Source organism: Nanorana parkeri, unplaced genomic scaffold (genome assembly GCF_000935625.1).
Source record: "Nanorana parkeri isolate BGI_ZX_2015 unplaced genomic scaffold, ASM93562v1 scaffold2, whole genome shotgun sequence".
Classification (NCBI taxonomy): Eukaryota; Metazoa; Chordata; class Amphibia; order Anura; family Dicroglossidae; genus Nanorana; species Nanorana parkeri.
In genome coordinates this window covers 156,420-177,924 of record NW_017306270.1, presented here as the reverse complement: position 1 = coordinate 177,924, position 21,505 = coordinate 156,420, and the positions used below count along the sequence as shown (strand labels likewise).

The window sequence follows — 21,505 nt, the reverse complement described above, 5'->3', positions numbered from 1 at the left end:
AGTGTCCACTAACTCGCCGAGAATCGTACGATTCCCGGCGGGTTTTCTAGCATGCTGGTTCGAAAGAAGACGTGCGACCGTACAGTAGAAACGGTCGCACGCCTTCCATACACTGCACGATTCTCGTACGATCGCGGGATTTCCTGCGATTCTCGTACGAGAATCGTGCAGTGTATGGGCACCTTAATACTTCCACTTTATAAATCATTGGTTCGGCCCCATCTTGAGTATGCGGTACAGTTCTGGTCGCCGACTCTCAGGAGGGATGTCCCAGAACTGGAGAGAGTTCAGAGAAGGACTACAAAATTAATTGCAGGGATTGAATTTTGTTCAATATGTTACGAGGACCGCATCCAAAATCATAATTTATTCAACTTAGAAAAGAGGCCATTAGGAGGGGGACTTTATTGCCGTCTTCAAAATACTCAATGGGGACAATAATATTAGGAACAAACTGTTTAATCCCAAAATTGTAGTGAGAACCAGGGGACACAACAAGAGGTTAGAAGAGAAGGGGTTCAATCGTAGAATTCGCAAGGGGTATTTCACTGTGAGAATAGTGAAAGTTTGGAATTCCCTCCCACAGGCGGGTGGTATCTGCTGATAAATTCAAGAGACTTCAGGATGAGTTTCTTCTTTTGCAAAATCTAAAGGGATATGGGAAGTGTAAGGCCTGGATCACACCTAGGAGCTTTTGAGCAGTTGGAAACGTGCTTCTAAATGCCCAACACAAGAAATCCCATGATTGTCAATGGCCCCTACTCTACACCTGAGCAGGAAAAAGCCAAACGCCCGAAAAGGTACAGGAGCTTCTATGGGCAGTTAAAAGCGTGTTTTTCCCCATAGACTTCAAAGGAAATGCCGCAAAACACGCAGCAGAAGCATGTTGTACATTTTGGTGAGCATTTTTGATCAAAACCGGTGCCACCTAGTTGTGAACCCGGCCTTAGAACCAGTTAAATACAGACACACACTAAGGCTGGGTTCACACCTAGGCGTATCGAATATGCGCGTTTCGTGCTGCGCGTTTTTACCGCGATTCGCTGTAAAAAAAATGCGCGTTTCCGAGGGCTACCTGGCTGTATCCCAATGCATACGCGCAGCAAATACGCCCCAAAGAAGCTCCTGTACTTCCTTGGGCGTAGGGCGTTTTGTAGCGCGTTCATACGGCCTGTAATACGCCCAGGTGTGAACCATACCCATAGGAAATAATGGGATTTCGGTGTTTGAGCGTTTTGCAGAGCGTAGGAACGCGCTACAAAACGCCCTCCTTACCATCTTGTCTTGAATTGTATTGTGATTGTAATGTCTTCCATATATTGTGCAGCGCTGTTGGCGCTCTATAAATCCTGTATTATAATAATAATGTTCAATCTTACATACTGTACTATGTTCCGGTATTATGACAGTCACATCTGCTGAATACAATAGCTGGCAGAGGAGATTTATCCACCATCACTGTTAGAGTGGATGGGGGAATCGAGCATTTTTCTCTTGTCCAACCCAAGTATGGCCAACTTCAAGTACTTAAAGCGATCTTCAACCTTCCTTGTTCTAAAATATTTGCTATAAGGAGACCCACCTTTGCCTGCGGCTGTTGTTGTTTTTTTTAAAAAAGTTTTTAATTCGTCGTTTTCAAGTGGGTCCCCGCAGCGCTCCTCCCCCCTGCACTGGTGCCTCCAGCGGCTCCACCGCTCATGCCCGCAGTGGCTGTGTGCGTCTATAGCAGGGACGTGCAGGCAGGGGAGGCAGAGCCTCACCTAGAATTATGGAGGAAAAAGCTGTCAGCTTCAAGTCTGAAGCTGACAGCTTTTTCTCCATTCAGATCGTCATCTAACAGGTTACACAGCCGGGAAATCCTCCCCACAGTGTAACCTGTCATGGATGCATCCGGTTTTTGACAGGTAGTTAGTGAGGGACAGGGAGGCTCCTCCCTTACTCCTTCACACTAGCTTGGGGGCGTGGCTTCGGCGGGGGAATGCCTCACCCGTAATATGAAGTAATACACATCACTGGTCCATAGACACACACAGCCCTGTGGTAGGCCACACCCCTTCTCTCTGACCAACACTTTGACTGATGGCAGATGGAGCCTATGGCTCCTCTGCCGTCAGTATTCTCCCCCTGCAACCTGGAGTACAGGAAACGGAGGATCACTTTAGGGACGAGTGTCACTGGCAGGTAAGTGCAGATGGGGACTGGGGAGAAAAAGGTCCCGAATAGTTTTTGTTTTTTTTGTCTGTTCCAGTTTTGATAAATTCCCCCCTATGTATAGAACGTGGAGGGAGATTAGACCGCTGCAGCAGAGGGGGAGCCAGGTGGATGGGACTGGTTTAAGAGCAAAATGGCTCAGAGGATCGGGCTAGTATAACTTTTATTTTCCATACTAGAACAAAACAAGCAGTTAACCCTTGCAGTGCGTGGGTAGCCCCACTAGAAGGGTTAATAAACATTTTGCCCGGAGTTCTTCTTTAAGATAAGGACTGCACAGACCATCTAAATAACTCCGTATAACTGAGAATAATTGGTACAGATGGGAACAACATCCGAACAATAAAAAAACAAAAAACATTTTATGCAAACCTATACAAAATAGCAGCCGTTAGAGACCTACGTACCACAGATACAGCCAGCTGGACAGCAGATCATGAAGAGAGGTGCGGAAGTACTGCTAGGTGAGCACAAACATAGTGTGTCATTTACCAATGCACTGTTCTTATGCAAATAATAACAGGAAAGTAATTAATTAGGGAGAGTAGCCAGATGATCAGTATCAATGATCATAGCGGTATTACGCCGCTGATTATAGAAGCAGGTTTGGGATGAATAAACAGTTCAAATACAATTAGCCTTTTCCATCGGACAAATTATAAAACAGTAGGGCAGGAATGTAAAGAGATGACCCTAGTACTAGTAGAAAACATAATGAGACTCATTTATAAAAGCTGGGGGAAGGGGGCAAAGTGCAGGTGCTACTTGTATCAACCAAACAGTACATAGAGAGAGTACTCTGAACAAAACATAAGTCAACACGTTAAGAAAAAAACAAAACAAAAAACTTGACATCTGCAAAAACTCCTATAGAGGAAATAAAAGGGAAAATAAAATCCTCACCACTAAACATATCCGGATAAATCCTCAGATCAACAAGCCATGGCAGCTTTAAGGGATGGAAGTGACCCATAACAAACCGGTTTAGCTATGGGATGTTTATAACTGCTACAAAGCTGCAATACAATGTTGATCTGAGGATTTATCCAGCTAAGTTTTGCCAAAACCTTCAAAAGCCACACAAAAGATCAACACAATTCCTTCCTGATCCCGTGTGTGCCAGTGCAATGCTCCGGTTCTTTTTCCTCCAATTTCCCAGTTTAAGAACTTTAACCATTTGTGCCATTTTATATGAGATACATTTCTACACCAACTAAAGACAATATTTCTTTTTTTGCTAGGATGGCTTGGGGGAATAGTTATAAGCTTTGTATTTGTTACACTTTAAAGCCGATCTATGAGCATTCATATACAGTATGTATGATGTTTTATCCTAGTTTCTGGGGTCTCAGGGTGACTTGCACTAGTTTTAAATGTTTTTTTAAAGTGACATTAAACCCTCAGATTTTTTAACATAAACCAATACTGTAATGTGTGCCTTACTGTAATCCATGGTAGTTTCCCTTCTCTTTGCTGCTCTTCCTTTTAAATCCTCATGTCTTCTCATGCTTGGGGAGAACTTCCCTTTGCAGCTGAGTGCCTCTTCCTGTAGTGCTGGGTCAGGTTGGGAACCTACACACAGACATCATGTATCCATTTCAGAGACGAGGCAGTCTGCTGCAAAACAGAAGTTCTGCCCAGCATGAGAAGAGATACAGATTTAAAAGGAAGAGCAGCAAAGAGAAGGGAAACTACCATGGATTACAGTAAGGCACACATTACAGTATTGTTTTATGTTAAAAAATCTGAGGGTTTAATGTCACTTCAAGGTTGGGTTTTCTTCTTTGGTCTTTCGTTGCACTTGATCACTTTTTTTTAATTCTATTTTTCTGTATTAATTAATAAATTATAAATGTTTGCATATTATTAAGGTTGCTGGATTATTCATTGGGTCATCCAGAATATATTATTTTTGTATTTTATTTGTGGATCACTCGGCTAGACTTGTGCAGTGCAAAAAAAATTGTTTCGGAGGAAACAAATGAAAAACATTTTAATTTGTTTAGTCAAAGGAAACACATTTTTATGCTGTTTCAAATTCGGAGGCAACGATCCTCTGAATCCGAAGCTGCACAAATAAACCGCAGATCAAGCGGCGGCCATATCAGCCACCGCTGTGTTCTGGAGTATATCTTTATATACACCAAGATAGCGGGCCCGAACGTGTGGGTGCCGTCATCTTGGTGTATACCAAGATAAACTCCAAATGGCAAGACACATGGGCAGAACACGCCGGCGGCCAATATGGCCACCGCTCATTGTGCGAATGACGTCACCCAACACCGCGCATGTGTGGCATCATGTGACGTCAAGCGGCCCGCCTCCAAGATGGTGGCGGGCTTGCACAGAATGCTCTGGCGGCCAATATGGCCGCCGCACGTTGTAATAATGAATTGATATATGCCTGAATATAGTTTTAGTATATTCGTGCATGTAAACAATTTATTATTTCGGATTCGGACAAACCGCCAATATACTGAATTTCGTTGATATGCAGGTTCGTCCGAATGCACATGTCTACACTCAGCTGTAGATCCTCAAATCATCTCTGAATTGGTGCTGACACTGTCCTTCCTTCTGGAGGGCGACTACCTTTGTTCCCCATGTTCCCTATGTGTGTTGTAAAGTAGTCACCGCTCCAAGCTCACTCCCATGATGGACTACAATGTCATGTTTAGTTTATTAATTTGTATAGAGATTGTAGTCCATCACAGGAGTGAGCTTGGAGCGGTGACTACTTTACAACACACACAGGGACCATGGGGAACAAAAGTAGCCCCCCTCCAGAAGGAAGGACAGTGTCAGCACCAATTCAGAGATGATTTGAGGATATACAGCCGAGTGATACATAAATAAGATACATTTGTGTTAATAGTTCAGGTACATGGATGCATTTTAAAGATTTATCTTCTGAGATTAGTGTCACTTTAAGACTTCATGGACTTTGGGTCACACCTTTTTCTTTTCATATCAGTGGATATAAGATATTTGAAGCACCACAGCCCCGAAATTCAATAGAGTAATCCTAATGCTGTTGGTCCATACAGCTTTAAAGATTTTTCCCAAGCCACACAAACATATACGAGCTATACAATTCAACTTTATTTTAACAAGAAGTATCTTTTGTACAATAATTTAGACTATAGGAGAAATGGCTGTACAGTTATATACTCTATCATACAATGTGCATTTAAAAAAGCATTTTTAAAAGCATTTCCTAGTCACATCCAGACATCTATCTGCCGGTTCTGTGCATTTCAGCAACAAACAGCTAAGCTGATTTCTTCTTTACACTTGCTTCTCAGAGCCGCCAAGGTTTGTCCTTTTCACTAGCGCTTCCCGGGTATCTGATTGCCATTGCTGCACCAGATCTGTCGGGGTTTTGCCATCCTGTGTTGCACACAAAAGGGGATAATAGCGTTAATGTAAATATTGTTGCTTTGGTTGTAGTATAGAACTCTTGAATGACTGATAGATTTGTGAAATGTTATTACTATATGGTTACGTGTGTAGTTTTTTATGTAACTGCTGTTAATTGCTCTTTCTGACACAGGTTTTGGCACAGTGGATCCCTAAGCAGTCATGTCCGCCAAGATTTTCTGTGTCAGCTCTGTCCGGCATCCCACCCAGCTCACTGACATCACTGTTTACCAGGAGCTGAGAGGGACACCGACCAGAGCATCCCGCTCAGCTCCTGGCAACCAGTGACTGGTTGCCAGAAGGTGGGCAGGACGCCGGCCAGAGCGCCATAGGTTGCTAAAAGCAGCAAACTTGCTGCCCACTCCCCCTCATGACCCTAAGAGATGCTGCATGGACCTGAGACCAGGAAGTGGGCAGGACGCCGGCCAGAGCATCATGGGTTGCTAAAAGCAGCAAACCTGCTTACCAGCCAGTTTTGAGACCATAGACAAGATATGGGTCTACCACTTTTGGCCAAAACATAGTAGCAGTTACATTTGTTGGCAGAATGAGTCAAAAATACTTACTGCATTCTTTGTCATCATGTTGGCTCCATAGATGATCAGCATCTTTATAATTTTGTAGCGGTTAAGCCTGACGGCATCATGCAGCGCAGTGTCACCCTCCTGTAAACCGCAAACAAGAATACCTTAGTGTTTAAATCATATATGTAATATAAAATATGCAGATGAAAATCCGCTAATTAAAATAAACCATGTTAGTACAGTCTAATGAGAGCACCAAACAGTCTGAGAGTCCAAAAACTTTTAGTATCGGTTTACAAATGACAACATGAACACCCAACATGTTTTGGGGGCTTAAAGACCTCCCACCTTCCTCAGGGAATAAACATGATGGGTAACTTTAACCATTAATATAAACATGATGGGTGATGTTAAAGGAGAACTATGAGGTGAGTGCTTTTCACCTTCCTTCTGGAGGGTGGCTACTTTTGTTCCCCAATCTCACATTTACTTTACTGATCTGTATTGAGATTGTAGTCCATTACAGGAGCGAGCTTGGAGTGGTGGCTACTTCACAACGCACACAGGCAGGACTGGATTTCCCACAAGGCCAACAAAGGCCTGGCCTTGGGGCAGCAGGGAGCAGAGGGGCAGCTGGGGTGTGGAATTCTTATCTCCCGATACCCGGGCAGGTAGTTGTTTTCTACATTTATTCCTGCTTTGGGCAAGCAGAGCTAAATGTACAGCGGGGAAGCTGCCGCTTGTTTTCTACAAGTGATCTCAGTGACATTGTATGCAGCCTGCAGGTCTGCCATTCTCCATGGGGAGGGGGTTAGGGTTTGGCGGGTAGGGGGGCGCATTGAGGAGCCTGGCCTTGGGGCAGCAGAGAGAGTAAATCCGGTCCTGCACACAGGGACCATGGGGAACAAAAGTAGCCCCCCTCCAGAAGGAAGGACAGTTTCGGCACCAATTCAGAGATGATTTGAGGATCTACAGCCGAGTGATACACAAATAAGATACACTTCTGTTAATAATTAAGGTACTTGAATGCCCTTAAATGCAATTTTAAGATTGAATTCCTGAGTTTAGTGTCACTTTAAATACAACACAAGACATACATCAGAAAACATCTGCCATGTGTTATGGTGCATTGGGAAAAAAGAGGGTCATGCATATTTTTTTGGTGTGTGAATACTCATTGAGGATTCGTAGAAAGTAAATAGGTCCACGCTTCTTGCACCCAGCATTCAACAATGCAGCTGCCTATTAGAAGGTACTGGCTTTGCATTGTTGAATTGAAGGGTGCTAAAGTTATTGTTTGCCTACCGACAGAGGGTTTCTGCTAGAAACCTTACGGCGCTTGTCTCCAAATGTCAGTTTATAAACTTTTTTTTATGTGTTAAAGAAGTATCTGGCTGTCTATCAGCAGAAAGATCACTCACCATCAATAATGGTTAATAAGAGATTTGTTTTCTGTTGCTAAGTCTACTTCAAACATTTGTATTGCCTCAGTCAGTGTTTAGACATTTATTCATTATAGTTATTTATATAGGGATGACAATTTACGCATCACTGTACATACCATTCATTTCCATTCGTCCCTGCCCTTAAAGGAGCTTACAATCTAAGGTCCCTATCTCATATGCATACACATACTAAGGCCAATTTAGACAGGAGCCAATTAACCTACAAGCATGTCTTTGGAGTGTGGGAGAAACACATGCAAACTCCACGCAGTTAGTGCCCTGGCCAGGATGTGAACCAAGGCATTCTTTTCGCCCTTCAAAGTGTTGAATAAAATGTTTGAGAAGTAACTAGCGATTCCAGTGAAAGTCCAGGAAACTGAAAATGAGGTCAATTGTCTTAGGAGAATGAAGCCAGCTTGCCATATGGTGGTACATTTATTGTAATGTTGGCAGTGTGGGGTAAGTGCCATCAAGTAATGTGCTGGAAGTAGAAGTTAATGATCATCTATGTACCTGTAAGGCATCCCCATTTCGATATGAAAAAAACAAAGACTTACTCTGTCCTTGGAGTTTATATTCACCCCAGTGGCAATAAGATGTTCCACTATGTCAGCATGACCGGTACGAGTGGCAACGTGCAGAGGAGTACTCAGGGCCTGAAATATGTGATGCACAATGAAAAACAGACATCAGTATTCTTCACTATTACTGGATGATTTTACCACTTCGCCTATTAAAATATGATTACCTCCGTATAAGCCAAAAAAATCGGTCCAGATATTTTTCTTTGTGGTAATAAAAGGGTCTACCAAAAGCTGGCAGCCATTACATGTTGGAGGCACCTTTAGATTTATTGCACACGCGAAATCTGTAAATGTTCTAAAACTGAGATCCTAGGCTTTATTTCTTGTAAACTGACTTGTTTTTAAGTTGCTGTGCTCATCCTTACTTCATGGCTGACATGGCTGGTCAGTAACTCACCAAGTAGTAAAGGAAGAAATAGAAGAAAAAGATACTTGGGGAATTCAAAGTCAGATGTCAAATATTATCAAAGGTAGAGAACCACTTTGGATAGGAAATCACCAATCTTACACTTGTGTGATAATGTACATCAGGGGTAGACAAAGTAATATGGAATTCAGGGGTCAGTCTGTTCGATCCAGGAGCCAGAAGGATTTTTTTAAGGAGCCAGCTCCATTGACAACAACTAGAGAAAAACCCAACTGTTAGGTGCCAGCTGTACTTTTTAAGGAGCATTGGCTACCTGGCCCCTGGGATTTGTCCAGCCCTTATGTACATACATAAATGATGAGGAACAGGAATGTGATTACAAACTCATACCTTGTCTTTTACATTAATTTCAGCTCCATGGTCCTGAAGAAACTTCACAACATCCAGCTTTCCACCACGGCAGGCCCAGTAAATAGCCGTGCAATCCAACTACCCAAACAAGAAAAAGAATGAGTATGCACTTTTTTGCATAACATTCTGCTTTAGAGGTGCACCAAAATGGAAATTTCTAAACCGAAAAGAAACCGAAATTTAAAAAAATGTCAGACTGAAACCGAAAAATGTTTGATCGAGCGGTGCAGGGAGAGCTCAGCCTTCTGTGACAGCGCGGGCTGTCTCCGCCCACACACCGCTCTGCTGTACTGTGATAGGAGGCTGAGCAGTGTGGGAGGTGAGACGCCGGCCGCTCATAGCGCTCTATTCCTGCATCGCTCGGCCGCCTGTCACAGTTTGTCCCCTCCCCGCTGGGACACAAAGCAGCACACAGCGGGGAGGAAAGAAACCAGGGATGCGCTACTGTATCGGCAGAAAAATTGCACTTTCGGCATTTAGCCAAAAGTGGCAATTTCGGCCGATATATCGGTGCATCCCTATTCTGCTTTATATGAAAAGTCTGTGCAATCTAAAAATTTAGGACTTTTGCCTTTTATATTAAAGTAAAAAGCTTAAAAACAAGAACACGAAAGTAAAAAGATGACAATTGCCCACATGCTCACGGCTATAGATGCCCAACTGTTTTGTATATAATTACCATTAAGTTATAAATTAGCACTATAAATATGGTGTGCATAAATGTTGAAGCTCAAGTGTTAGGAAAACCTGCATGTTTAGCCAGCCACTGCTGCCATGTAAATAAGAGTTTGATTTTGCTCGATGGATGTGTTTTTCTGTGGCCAGTCTTAGTGTCATACCCTGTCTCTGAAGTTGATGGATGCTCCACAGTCTATGAGTTTCTTGATGATCTCTATGTGACCCTCAAGTGATGCTCTGTGAAGTCCTGTCCGCTTGAACTGCAACAAACAAACAGCAATGTGAATTTCTAGATATAGTTCAACCAAAATTAAAATCAAGCTTTAAAGCAGACCTAGAGCCAAATAAACCCCTACTCATATCCTGATATCACTCCTTGCTTATATACTAAAGGGTTAACTCAGCTCATACCAGAGTTGGGATACATGATACCTAAAGTGGCTGTATGTTTGCCATGAAACGTGTTGCCGGTGTTGTAACCATTTTTACCTACAATACAAAAAACTATTCCTTATGACACCTACGTGACATTGTGCCTATTCTTTGATGGTCTTTTGATACCTTGTACGTTTGGGCTCCTTTGTATTATATCCATTTTGGGGTCCCACACTTCCACCTTTTGTAGCCGGAAAAGGAAGTTGATATTTTATAATTTTATGTATGATTATAAGGACAGCTGTAAGGGGGAAAGGGTGGCTTAGGGATCTGGGCTCAAAACAGACAACTGGGAATTGTGAATTCTCACACTGTGGTACAGCTACCCACCCTTCTGATAAGGGCTTCGTCTGTGGATATTTTAGTCTCTTGATGTGAATATGATAAAAGTCTCAAGCTGTGGTCTAGCTTATCACCCTTTTTAAAGAGGCTTCATCTCTAGATATTTTAGTCTCTTGATGTGATTATAAATAATATAAATATTATAATAAAGGAGGCTTCATCTGTGGATATTTTAGTGAATGTTTCTAAAATTCTCAAGCCAGTGGTATGCATTTTTCATTGTCTATGGGAAGCATCCACATCTCACTTTGCCAATACTTTGATCTTCAGAAATTACTGTATTCTGTGCTATTCCATAAGATTTTGACCAAATTTGGTCCCAGATTTGAAACTGGCTCCAGCAGTCAGAGACAAGTAATTTGAAGATTGGTGCTGTTGAAGAGGCCTGTTTCTCCAACCCGAGGATAAAGTTTGAATTGTCTCCAAAAACATTAGTTGCAAGGTTCGCTCCATGAAATTTACCTCATGTTTTATTGGACCTCATATATTCACTGCAAAGACTATTACAGCCCACTACAATCTTTGTCGGTCTCCGCATCCCAAGCTACCCAATTATCTCTATGTATCCCTGCTGAAAGGTCTGGTCTCTAGATACTTCCTCAGCCAATGTATCCCAAGAATATGAGGTTCATTAAATCCTGTAGTCAGTTTTTGAGGAAAACTTCAGTACCTACAGTAACTGAGAGGAAGTGCTTCAGTCCTGAAAAAAAGGTCCTGGGTCACATCAATTAATGTTTTGGCTTCCTTTGTTCTGCAGAATCTTTATCCAACCTTTGTGCTTGCCTCCAGCCTTCAGTCTATGCCTCCAACATGTTACTCCCTGCCACCTCAGCTGGCAGTGACTACAAGTACCTCTGCCCTTCTTGTGCCTAAGTGACTCATGCTCCATGGTTGTCTTGCCAGCTATGCTCCACCATCAATACCCTCTGCTGGCTCTATACCCTCAGCTACAGCCCTGTAATCACCTTAACTGTCCTTCTTTCAATGGATATGGACCTCTGTCCGTGGCATAGTGAATAACTGTTTTTTACTTTTCTCCAAATTGGCAAACTAAGACTCTCTGTTTTTAGAATTCATCAGTAAATGTACTCTTTATGTACTCTTTTTTTATTTCTTATTGCATTCATATTTGTATTTGTGCAGTATTACACTGTACAAGATGTATCACTTTTATGTTCTGTGTCCTTCATATCACCCTCACATCTAGCCGTGGAGATCTCATGTGTAATTTAAATCACTTACAACCGTCTGTCCCAAAGGTCTTTGTGCTGCTATTTATACACTAATACATAAATAATTGCAGAGACCTCACATGATCTGATCGTTTTACAGCTCATCTGGGAATACATGTAGCCTTTGCAGTTTCAACCATGTTACCGGTAAATTTTTTACATACATCAATATACCTCTACTAGACAAAATTGCATTGAGTATTTGGCTGCGGTTGCTACCAGAGAAGCTTTAAATACATCCAAAACAGAGGCTGAGCGCTCCGAAAATGCACAAAGAACATATTATTCTGATCATTTTGGTGATCACTGGGGCCAGATTTACCTTTAAGCAGAGTATGTGCCTATAGGCAGGAGTCAGCTTTTTCCTGTACAGTTAGACATATTTTTTCCTCATCAGCAGTAGAAATAAAATTATCCCATAGAAGCATGTTTATACAATCTCAAAATATTTCATCCAAGCAAGGTTCAGTGATCTAAACTTTAACTGGATGAAATTTTCAGTTATCTTAAACATTGTATCATAAATAATTGCATTTATCAACCACCTCCTGTCTACATGCACTCACTCTAGCATTGCCTGCTCATAATTGCTCTGTACTGGCTTTCTGATAGGACAGGGGTGGACCACTGTAAATAAATATAGTAGCTGTACTCCAAGAATAAAAACATGCAATCTGTGTTTACTGATGCCATATGATGAACAGCAGACCACAGGTATTCAATCTTACTTGATTGTGAATTGGAGTATGAGTCATTTGGGAGCTGGAACCCGGGGCTAGGACTTGTGGGTGTGTGTGTATCTGCTGGAATCAATGAAACTGTCTGACAACTGAACTTAGGCACGCTCACAGCGGGATTGGAAGAAACAATTGTGCTCTGCTTGACCTCCACAGTAAAAAATTGATAGGTCACTCGCACTCCAATTTTATGCAAATTCAATTACTTTATTGACTGGAATTATGTCACATTTATAGCGACGTTTCGTAACCAAGTGTCTCCTTCTTCAGGCAAGTATAAATAACTTTATGTTTGCCTGAAGAAGGAAGAAGAAGGAACCACTTGGTTCCAAAACATCGCTATAAATGTGACACTATTCCAGTCAATAAAGGGATTGACTTTGCATCAAATTGGAGTGCGAGTGACCCTCTATCGATTTTGTGCTGTTGGCAGAGGCATCTGCGTTTGCTTCGGCACCCACCCGGAATTTGGATTTGTTTCCAGTGAGGAGTGCGGTGGGATATACTTTGGATTGACTCCACAGTAAGAATACCCACAAATTGGGCTGCATGCAGGGAAGGCAATTATAACACACATAAAGATGTTATTTTCAGAAGAATAATTCAGCGTTTCTTTTCACACACAAGGACAAGTATTTAAATATAGATGAGCAGGTAAGGGTTCATTTCTAATCATATGTCTTCTTTTTTTATGTCAAACTTTAGTGATTAGGTTTATAAGTACTTTAGGTCCAGTAAAACGGGAAAACGAGGTGAGCCCAGCTGAGGAAAGTTGCTTTGAGCACCAAACATTGTGTATGTATAGGCTTCACTGAAGAACTCTGAGAGGTGAAACATGCATAAGACTTGAAGAATTTATCATCTGTGCATTATGTGAGAGTCCAGTCTTTCCTTTGGATGTACCGCCAGTAATTAGGGATATAATGCTAATTGATGTTACATAACTGAATATCAGAATCATGTCCCAGAGTACGCTTGCATCTTAAGCTACACCAGAGGAATGCAACTCACTGTCCAAGCAATGCATTGATGAGATTCTGTGATGCTCAGGTTTCTCAGACAGAGTGGGAGGCCAGGCCGGCTCATTCAGGGCATCCTTTTTATAGACCTACCTCATCACAAGTGTCTGAAGATCCACCATCCTCCAAAAACTTCTCAATTATGTTCATCTTGCCTTGAACTGCAGCTTGCAGGAATGTGTCTGGGGGGATCGGTCCCGTCTGTTGGACAAAAATGATATGCATGAAGTGTCCATGTTTTAAAGAAAGGTGGCAATTATTATATCATTTTATAAACAGAATATTCCAACTGTGTGTTTATATAGCTGAACTTGAGGCATACAGCTGAATACACAATTTAAATATGCATATGCGAACCTTTTTTTTGGCCAAAGGATTTGTAATTCTGTCCAACCACTTTTGTGATTCATTCTCCTCTACCAGGTGGATGACACCACTTTTTTTTTCTGTTACAATTAGTGTTGTATACCTTCTGAAATAACTACAACTCAGCCTTCTTCACAAACACAATATTATGTCTATTGACCCGGGATATGTTGTTTGTGGTGTGAGCAAGATATGTAATATGCTATTACTCTTGTATTTTGAACTGCTAAACTACGCTGTAAAGAAAAGATTTAATAAAACTTTAATAAGAAAGAGAGAGAGTCTGGTACTTAGGCAAGTTGCAAGTAAAGTAAATGTAATTACTTTTAAAGGAATACACAACTGCATTGGATTGTATTTACATGTCTGAAGTTTAGCTATATATGTATTTTAAAGAGTTTGAAAGTTATTTCTAATCTGTAGAGTACATGCACCAGAAAGCTCAGTTCTTTGGGCCCCTCTCTGCTTGGGGGAGGAGCGGTCACATACCAGGCACAGTATACGTGAGGCTGTTAAGTTGGCCCCATGCTGCTTTTTTAGGGCTCTGGAGTGCAATGCATGCAGATCCACTGCCGGTAAGGTTACAGGTTACTGCCTCAACCAGACAAAGGATGACACTCCATTACAACAAGTGGCTTTAAATCCCCCATGCAGTGTGGAGAGAGGTTATAAGGCAAGAGTGGGCTTCACTGAAGTGCATAAAGCATGTGCTCTTTTCTTACAGTGTGACTGATTATCAACCATTCCTAAACATATTTGGCTGACATCATGAATCAAAGAACTATCTTCCTAAAGACAGCTATACCCAGATGTAATAGTCAGGTTGATCATATATAGTATTAGCTGAACATTATAGTAAAGACGGTACCCTATAGGAATGGCTTTTTTACACAGTGTCTTCCTGGAAGGTCTCCATTAAGATGCCCAATTGGGAGAAGGCATAAAAGTAGACAGAGAATAAGACGGAGGGGCTATATCTCCCACCTGACAACTCAAAGGAAAGTCTGCGCTGGTATACTTCTAGCATAGTGGTTTGAAGTTGCTGAAAAATCTAAACTTTATTCTGTTTTTACTCACTTTGCCTCAATCACCATTACACCATCCTCTAATCTGAATTAAATAGGGTTGGGAGTATATGGGTTTTAGCTACTACTCCCTCATTTGCCCATCTTGTAGATGTTGGAAGAATGTTGTCTTGTACTTTCCTAAGAAAATGATGTAAGCTCTACTTTGGCTTTTTGTGGGGTCTTTCATCACTCAGTGTAGTCACAAATAAAACAAAAAACTATTTTTACTAATTAACCCCATGCTCTTTAACTTTTCTTTTGCAACATCAGAAGAGGAAAGAGTCAACTGACACACTTACAATCTCCTCTACTTCCGGCTCCGGTTCTGGTGCCACCACTAACGACTTCTTCTTCTTTCGCTCCTGCCTTCTTTTGCGTATCTCAATTAAATTCTGGATCCCGCCAGTGTCTATAATTTCCTTTCTCAAGTCCACCGATGTCTTTCTCACTCGATCTTCACCCTGCAGATGTAAATGTCTGTAAGAATAAATCTGCTGCTGATACATCCTCAGGTCCATATTTAATAAGACAAAAGGCAATGGGCAATGTGCAGTAATCCATAGCGGCGTATAACAAAATAATTCTTCATTAGCTTAAATATGCTAAACTATCTGTGTTCTGCCAATGCAGGGAAAAACAACAGTTTTGCTTTGAATCTTAGTCCCCAACAAAGAGCCTCTTGGTTTGGATCTCGCTGTCAGCCGTTGGTCAGACCGCATAGTAAGTTGAGGTAAATACTTATATGTATATGGTTTTCCTGTCCCATACTTGTTATGTTTAACCGGTTCTTGTAATGGCCAAATTGTTTTTAAATATATGGTTTAAACTTTTGCATTAATAAAATTAGTTTTTGCTAATTTACATGAACTTGTACTAATTGTGGCACCTTCAAAGCCCCAGGCTCTTTGTAGCCATTTTTGTTCTTAGTCCTCTATCACCTTTCCTTTGCTCCATCATCACTCGGATTAGCTTCTGGCTATTGGGAAAGCAAGTCCTGTGTAAGCTCTTGTTGCAGTATGGTAGCCCTCATCTAGTGGAGCAGTGCAAAGACACTGACATATAAGTGGGCTCTTTGAAGTAAAACTCAGAATTCTACACCACTTTTTAAAAATTGGATCCATCAAGCTGTCGTTGTAGCGTTGTGAGAGTAAAATAGTAATTCTAAGTGATTAAAGTCGAGGGGTGGTAGGTGAGCGGGTTTCTAAGTGTAAATTTTGATTGATTAAATCATTAAACATAAACAAAAAATACCTTCAAGTTGGCCAGATTTCGATTGATTGGGGGTTTGATGTTCTCTTCATTGATTCCACTGCAGTCTATGTCGATCACTCCAATCTTCCGAAATCGAGGTTTATTTATCTAAACGATAACAGATAAAATATTATATAAGCATCACAGATGAGATTCTCCCTCATACAATTTTGATTCTTTTTAATGATGTCCATACTGTATAAAAAAAAAGAAAATCATGGAGATAAAAGAGATTGAATGTAACAGGCGGCAGAAAAGATCCGTAAACACATAATTTCGCATTGCAAAACAGAAGAGGGCTGGATGAGAAACAGGCTATTTGATGCTGTGGCCCACAACTGTGAGTTTTCAATTATTTCGAGCTCACAGAATTGCTGTGTAAGGAGAATCCCCTCGACTATTATCTTAAAGAAGTATTCAGCAAATAAATATTATTAACCCTTGCAGTGGGGCTAGGAAAACAACAAAGTTATACTCACCTAAACCTTGGAGCCAGCTGGCTGTTAGACTGGTACCTTCAGCCTGGCTCCACCTCCACTCCAGTGGTCTAAAGCCCATTGAGTCATCACATCCTATACGGTGTATAGTATGTGAGGTTGCTGAGAGACATTTAATTGCTGGAGCAGAGGAGAAGACAGGCTGAAGGGACTGGACTAGTAGGCAGCCGGCTCCAAAGTTCTTTGTTATTAGTGTCCCTAGAGAAAAATTAGCACTTAACCCTTGCAGTGTGGGGGGAAAACCCCACGGAGGTTTTAACTATTCTCAATTCTATCCAAAATGGTTTTGGCTTTAGCCATCGTTCAAATGCCCATTCACACTATTGCGTTGTATTGGCACACGAGTGTAAAGCTGTGCATTGCATAAGGCAGAATTTTCATTTGAATAGGCTGCCAAATGCACCAAAACAGGTGTTCATAGCAATTTTGGCAGTACACTACAACACAAGGTGTGTTTGGGTGCCATTTGGAATGAATGGCATTGTGTCAACCCAATGCGTGTAATACATTACCACAGCGCTATCGTGTGAATGAGACCTAAACTTTGGAAAGGCAGCAGTATCTTCTGTTCCATATGTCATATTTCACATACATTTGTCATAAAAAAAACACTATTTTGTATTAAAAAGTAGTAATAGCATATATACACACACTGCCTAACCAAAAACAAAGTCACACATTACTAATACCTCTTGTGACCACCTTTAGCTTTGATTACGGCATGCATTCGGCATGGCATCATTTTGATAAGCTTATGCAACGTCACAACATTTATTTCCATCCACAGTTACATTCATTTTCCATCAAGACCTTGTATTGATGATGGGAGAGTCAGAGCACTGTGTAAAGTCTTCTCCAGGACATCCCAAACATTCTCAATGGGGTTAAGGTCTGCACTCTGTGGTGGCCAATCTATGTGTGACAATGGTGTCTCATGCTCCCTGAACCACTCTTTCACAATCTGAGCCCGATGAATCCTGGCATTGTCATCCTGGAATATGCCCAATAATGTGCCATCAGGAAAGAAAAAAAATCAATTGATGGAAAAAACCTGGTTATTCAGTATATTCAGGTTGGCAGCTGACCTTATTTTTTGGGGACATAAACAATGCTAAATCTAGACCTGACCAACTGAAGCATCCCCAGATCATAACACTGCTTGAATTCCAGGTGGTGACTTTTTTCTTTTTCTTTTGGCCAGGCTGTGTGTGTGTTATATATATATATATATATATATGTATATACACACACACAATTTAAAATAAACACACATCTTCCTTCTATACTTAGAATCTGAGAATCTGCCCCTTCTGAGTTTTGCCCAATCACTCTTTTGTTGGGGCTGATAATAGCAGATCAACAATTGTTTTCTTGGGACCAGTTTGCTCCACAATGGTAAACGGGCCCACTTCACTTAAGGACTGAGGAAACAAGTGGAGATTTTCTGTTCATGTGGCACATGATATAATATTGTCAGCAATGTAATTAGATTAGCATAATTATATGTTAAGCAGTTATTTTTAGAGTGCAGTAGTTAACTGGTAAGGGGTCCAATTGGGTCTACCCATTAGTTTTGTGGGGAGATTTAAACTAGAGATGCACCGATACCAAGTACCATGCTCGGTACAAGTACAAGTACAGATACTTTTCCAGCTCCAAGACTAGACTAGAGAAAAACTCAAAAATTAGGAGGCAGCTGTCATGTGTAAAGAGCACACGGAGCTCCTGGGATTTGTACATCTCTGTTTTATGTATGATTTTGTTTTTATAAACAGATATAAGGGAAGCACCAATACCATTTTTTACAAGTACTGATACTTCTCCAAGTCCTCACAGATACAAGTACTGATACACTTTTGTTTATTGTCATGTGACAGTTTTTATAAAACAATACAGACTAATGATTTCAGGACAGTGGTGGAGCGCCAGAGCCAGGTCCCAGCTGCAACCTCTGCAACCCTGGTAGTTCTCATGAAAATGCCTGCATATATCTATGGCTGGCAAGCAGTAGATATATGCAAAACAATAAAAAAAAAATGTCAAATAATAATTTTTTAAAAAGGGTTAATACTTACCTGTGTCTCCAACGCGCGTTCCCGTCCGAACATCTGAAAATTTCTCAGGCGGCCGCAAAGGATCTTGGGGCAGGCGCATGCGCAGTTCAGATGTTCGTGAGACGAGGAGAGACACAAGGTAAGTATATGGAGCAGCGTGCACGCGAACAGACTCCGTGAGACATGAGAGAAGGAGGAGGACAGGAGGACAGAGGAGTCAGCGCTGGATCGGAGATCCGATCAGAGCCAGGTCCCAGCTGCAACCTCTGCAACCCTGGTAGTTCTCATGAAAATGCCTGAATATATCTGAACTGGTATCTGGACATCCCTAGTTTAAACCATTAAATCTGCACAGTTTAGGCAATTTTTCTGGATTTGTGTGTATATTCACATATCTGCTCAGTCTGGGTAATCTTCTTAATTTGGACAGATCATTTCACTCTAACTTTTTTTTTTTCTTCCTTTGATCTGTTTTGTATTGTTCTGGTCTCTGGGGATCTGAACCTTTACTAAATGTTAATGAATGAGCAAAAAAGGCCAAAGAAGAAACTGAAGGGTGAACGAATATGTATAGTGGGATGGTAGCTTCTCTATAAAGCTTTCTTTTGACAAATATTTGGCAGAGAAAACAAGTGAGCGATATGGGTTTGGGGATATAATAAGACCAACCAGAAACCAATGGGCGCATGTTTTAATGTTTATTGGTGTATACTGTATATGCCTGAGTTTGTAGGTATTTGTAACTGTATATACATTAAAGGTGGTGTATTAAACCCTCAGCGGTTTTTGCATATATCTATGGCTGGCAAGCAGTAGATATATGCAAAACAATAAAAAAAAAATGTCAAATAATAATTTTTTAAAAAGGGTTAATACTTACCTGTGTCTCCAACGCGCGTTCCCGTCCGAACATCTGAAAATTTCTCAGGCGGCCGCAAAGGATCTTGGGGCAGGCGCATGCGCAGTTCAGATGTTCGTGAGACGAGGAGAGACACAAGGTAAGTATATGGAGCAGCGTGCACGCGAACAGACTCCGTGAGACATGAGAGAAGGAGGAGGACAGGAGGACAGAGGAGTCAGCGCTGGATCGGAGATCCGAACCTGCGCTGGAGGGACAGCTGAAAACTACAGGAAAGAAGATCGGATTAAGAGGCATGATTTATGGTAAGTCCTTATATTAGCATTGGGGGGGACTTTCACTTTAATGTCACTTTAATATTGTATATTTGTAGTGTAATAGAAATTGGATAAAAATTGATTAATAAAAAAAAATGTGCTCTTCCTTGTTAACTTATTTAACACTATTTAGGCATTTCACCATATTCAGGAAAGAATCCCAATCACCAAAAATCAAAAATGTGTTATTTAAATTTGTGTATATTTCTGCATTATGCCTCTGTCTATTGTTTGTAGGAGATGTATTAGTCATAATGAATGCAGTCTGCATCTTTTATGAAATAATACAGGAAATGAAAGGCTAAGAAATATTGTAATTATACTTAAGTAGTGTTGTAGTCTGAGAAATGTTGGATGGTGTACAAAACCTTATTAATATTTGGTAACTAGGATGGCTTACTGACAAAGTATTCAATTACAGACACGATGCATCTTGTTTTATGTGGCCCTATTAAATGTTACAGTAAGTGGGTTATAAGCACTATAAAAATGAGCCACATCGGTTGATGTTAACAAGTTTTGCTCAGATAAATTATCTTCCTTTATTATATATAACATCTCTGAAATCACATTATCATTGCAAAGATAACTAACCGACCCATTCAGCCATTTCTATATTTCTTATAATTTTGTATTTAACAATCTCCAACAAACAAATCACAAAGGCAACCATTGTGTAAATAAGGAAAAATAAAAAGCTATTTCTATTTTAGTTCTACCCAAATTTAAGTTACCTAATTAACAATTTGCGTTTAGCTTTCTTAATTTAAATTTAGTTTTTTTTTTACTTTCAGTCCCCACCCATACATCCAAGCTCTGAATGTACTGTATTAGATTAGAAGCACTGTAAAAATGAGTTACATCAGTTAATGTCAACAAGCTTTGCTCAAATACATTATCTTTCATATATATATATATATGTATATCACATCTCTCAAATCACATTATCATTACAAAGAAAGCGAACTGACCCATTAAGCTATTTCTATGCTACTTCTACCCAAATTTGAGTTACCTAATTACCAATTTGTGTTTAGTTTTTTTTTTTTACTTTCCATTATCTTCTCATAGTGTAACATATCTCCGATCACATTATCATTTACAAGGATGACTAAGCAATCCATTTACTGTATTTCTATTTTAGTTCCACCCATTATTTAGTTACTTAATTACCAATTTTGTGTTTCAATTTCAATGTTATTTTTGTTGTTTTGTGTCCCCAGCCATACATTCAAGCTCTCAATGTATTACCTTATAAGCTTTACGCATTCTTTATAACATATTTGGCTTAAGCAAACACTCACCTCTTTTTCTTCTTCCAACTTTTGGTCAATGAGCTTCGTGGCCCATTTCACTTCGTCTTCCATTTCCAGGTTCATAATCCAAAACGTAACAAGTCAGGATTTTTTTTTTTTAAAGAGTTCTGTAGCTATTAAGATGTTTTTAGATAATTTTTGTTCTGTAATAAAAATAAAATGCAGTCGGTTGTGTTTGTATCAGAAGGGTGATGAACTGTCCATCTCTGTCCCAATTCACACAGGCCTTTATAGCAAGCCTTCCGAGGACGCTCCACCCTTCTCCCTTTCAGAATAGTCAGGACCACCATTCCAGATAAACAGGTGTAGCCCTCTTGCACATGACCTGGCAGCCTTTAACATGAGCTCATCTTGCCACATTATGTCATGTCTC

General features: G+C 40.6%; 1 protein-coding gene across 1 annotated transcript; it reads right to left on the bottom strand.

Annotated features, from left to right (window-relative positions):
* Window positions 1-5,388: 5,388 nt before the first annotated feature.
* ANKRD2 (ankyrin repeat domain 2) lies at window positions 5,389-21,193 on the bottom strand. The gene is made up of 9 exons (XM_018561051.1): window positions 21,121-21,193; window positions 16,090-16,197; window positions 15,138-15,299; window positions 13,499-13,606; window positions 9,802-9,900; window positions 8,942-9,040; window positions 8,158-8,256; window positions 6,198-6,296; window positions 5,389-5,601 (listed from the first exon to the last, which is right to left on the bottom strand). Exons 1-9 carry the CDS (start codon window positions 21,181-21,183, stop codon window positions 5,500-5,502), a joined length of 939 nt encoding a protein of 312 aa, XP_018416553.1. The 5' UTR covers window positions 21,184-21,193; the 3' UTR covers window positions 5,389-5,499.
* Between the last annotated feature and the right edge of the window lie 312 nt (window positions 21,194-21,505).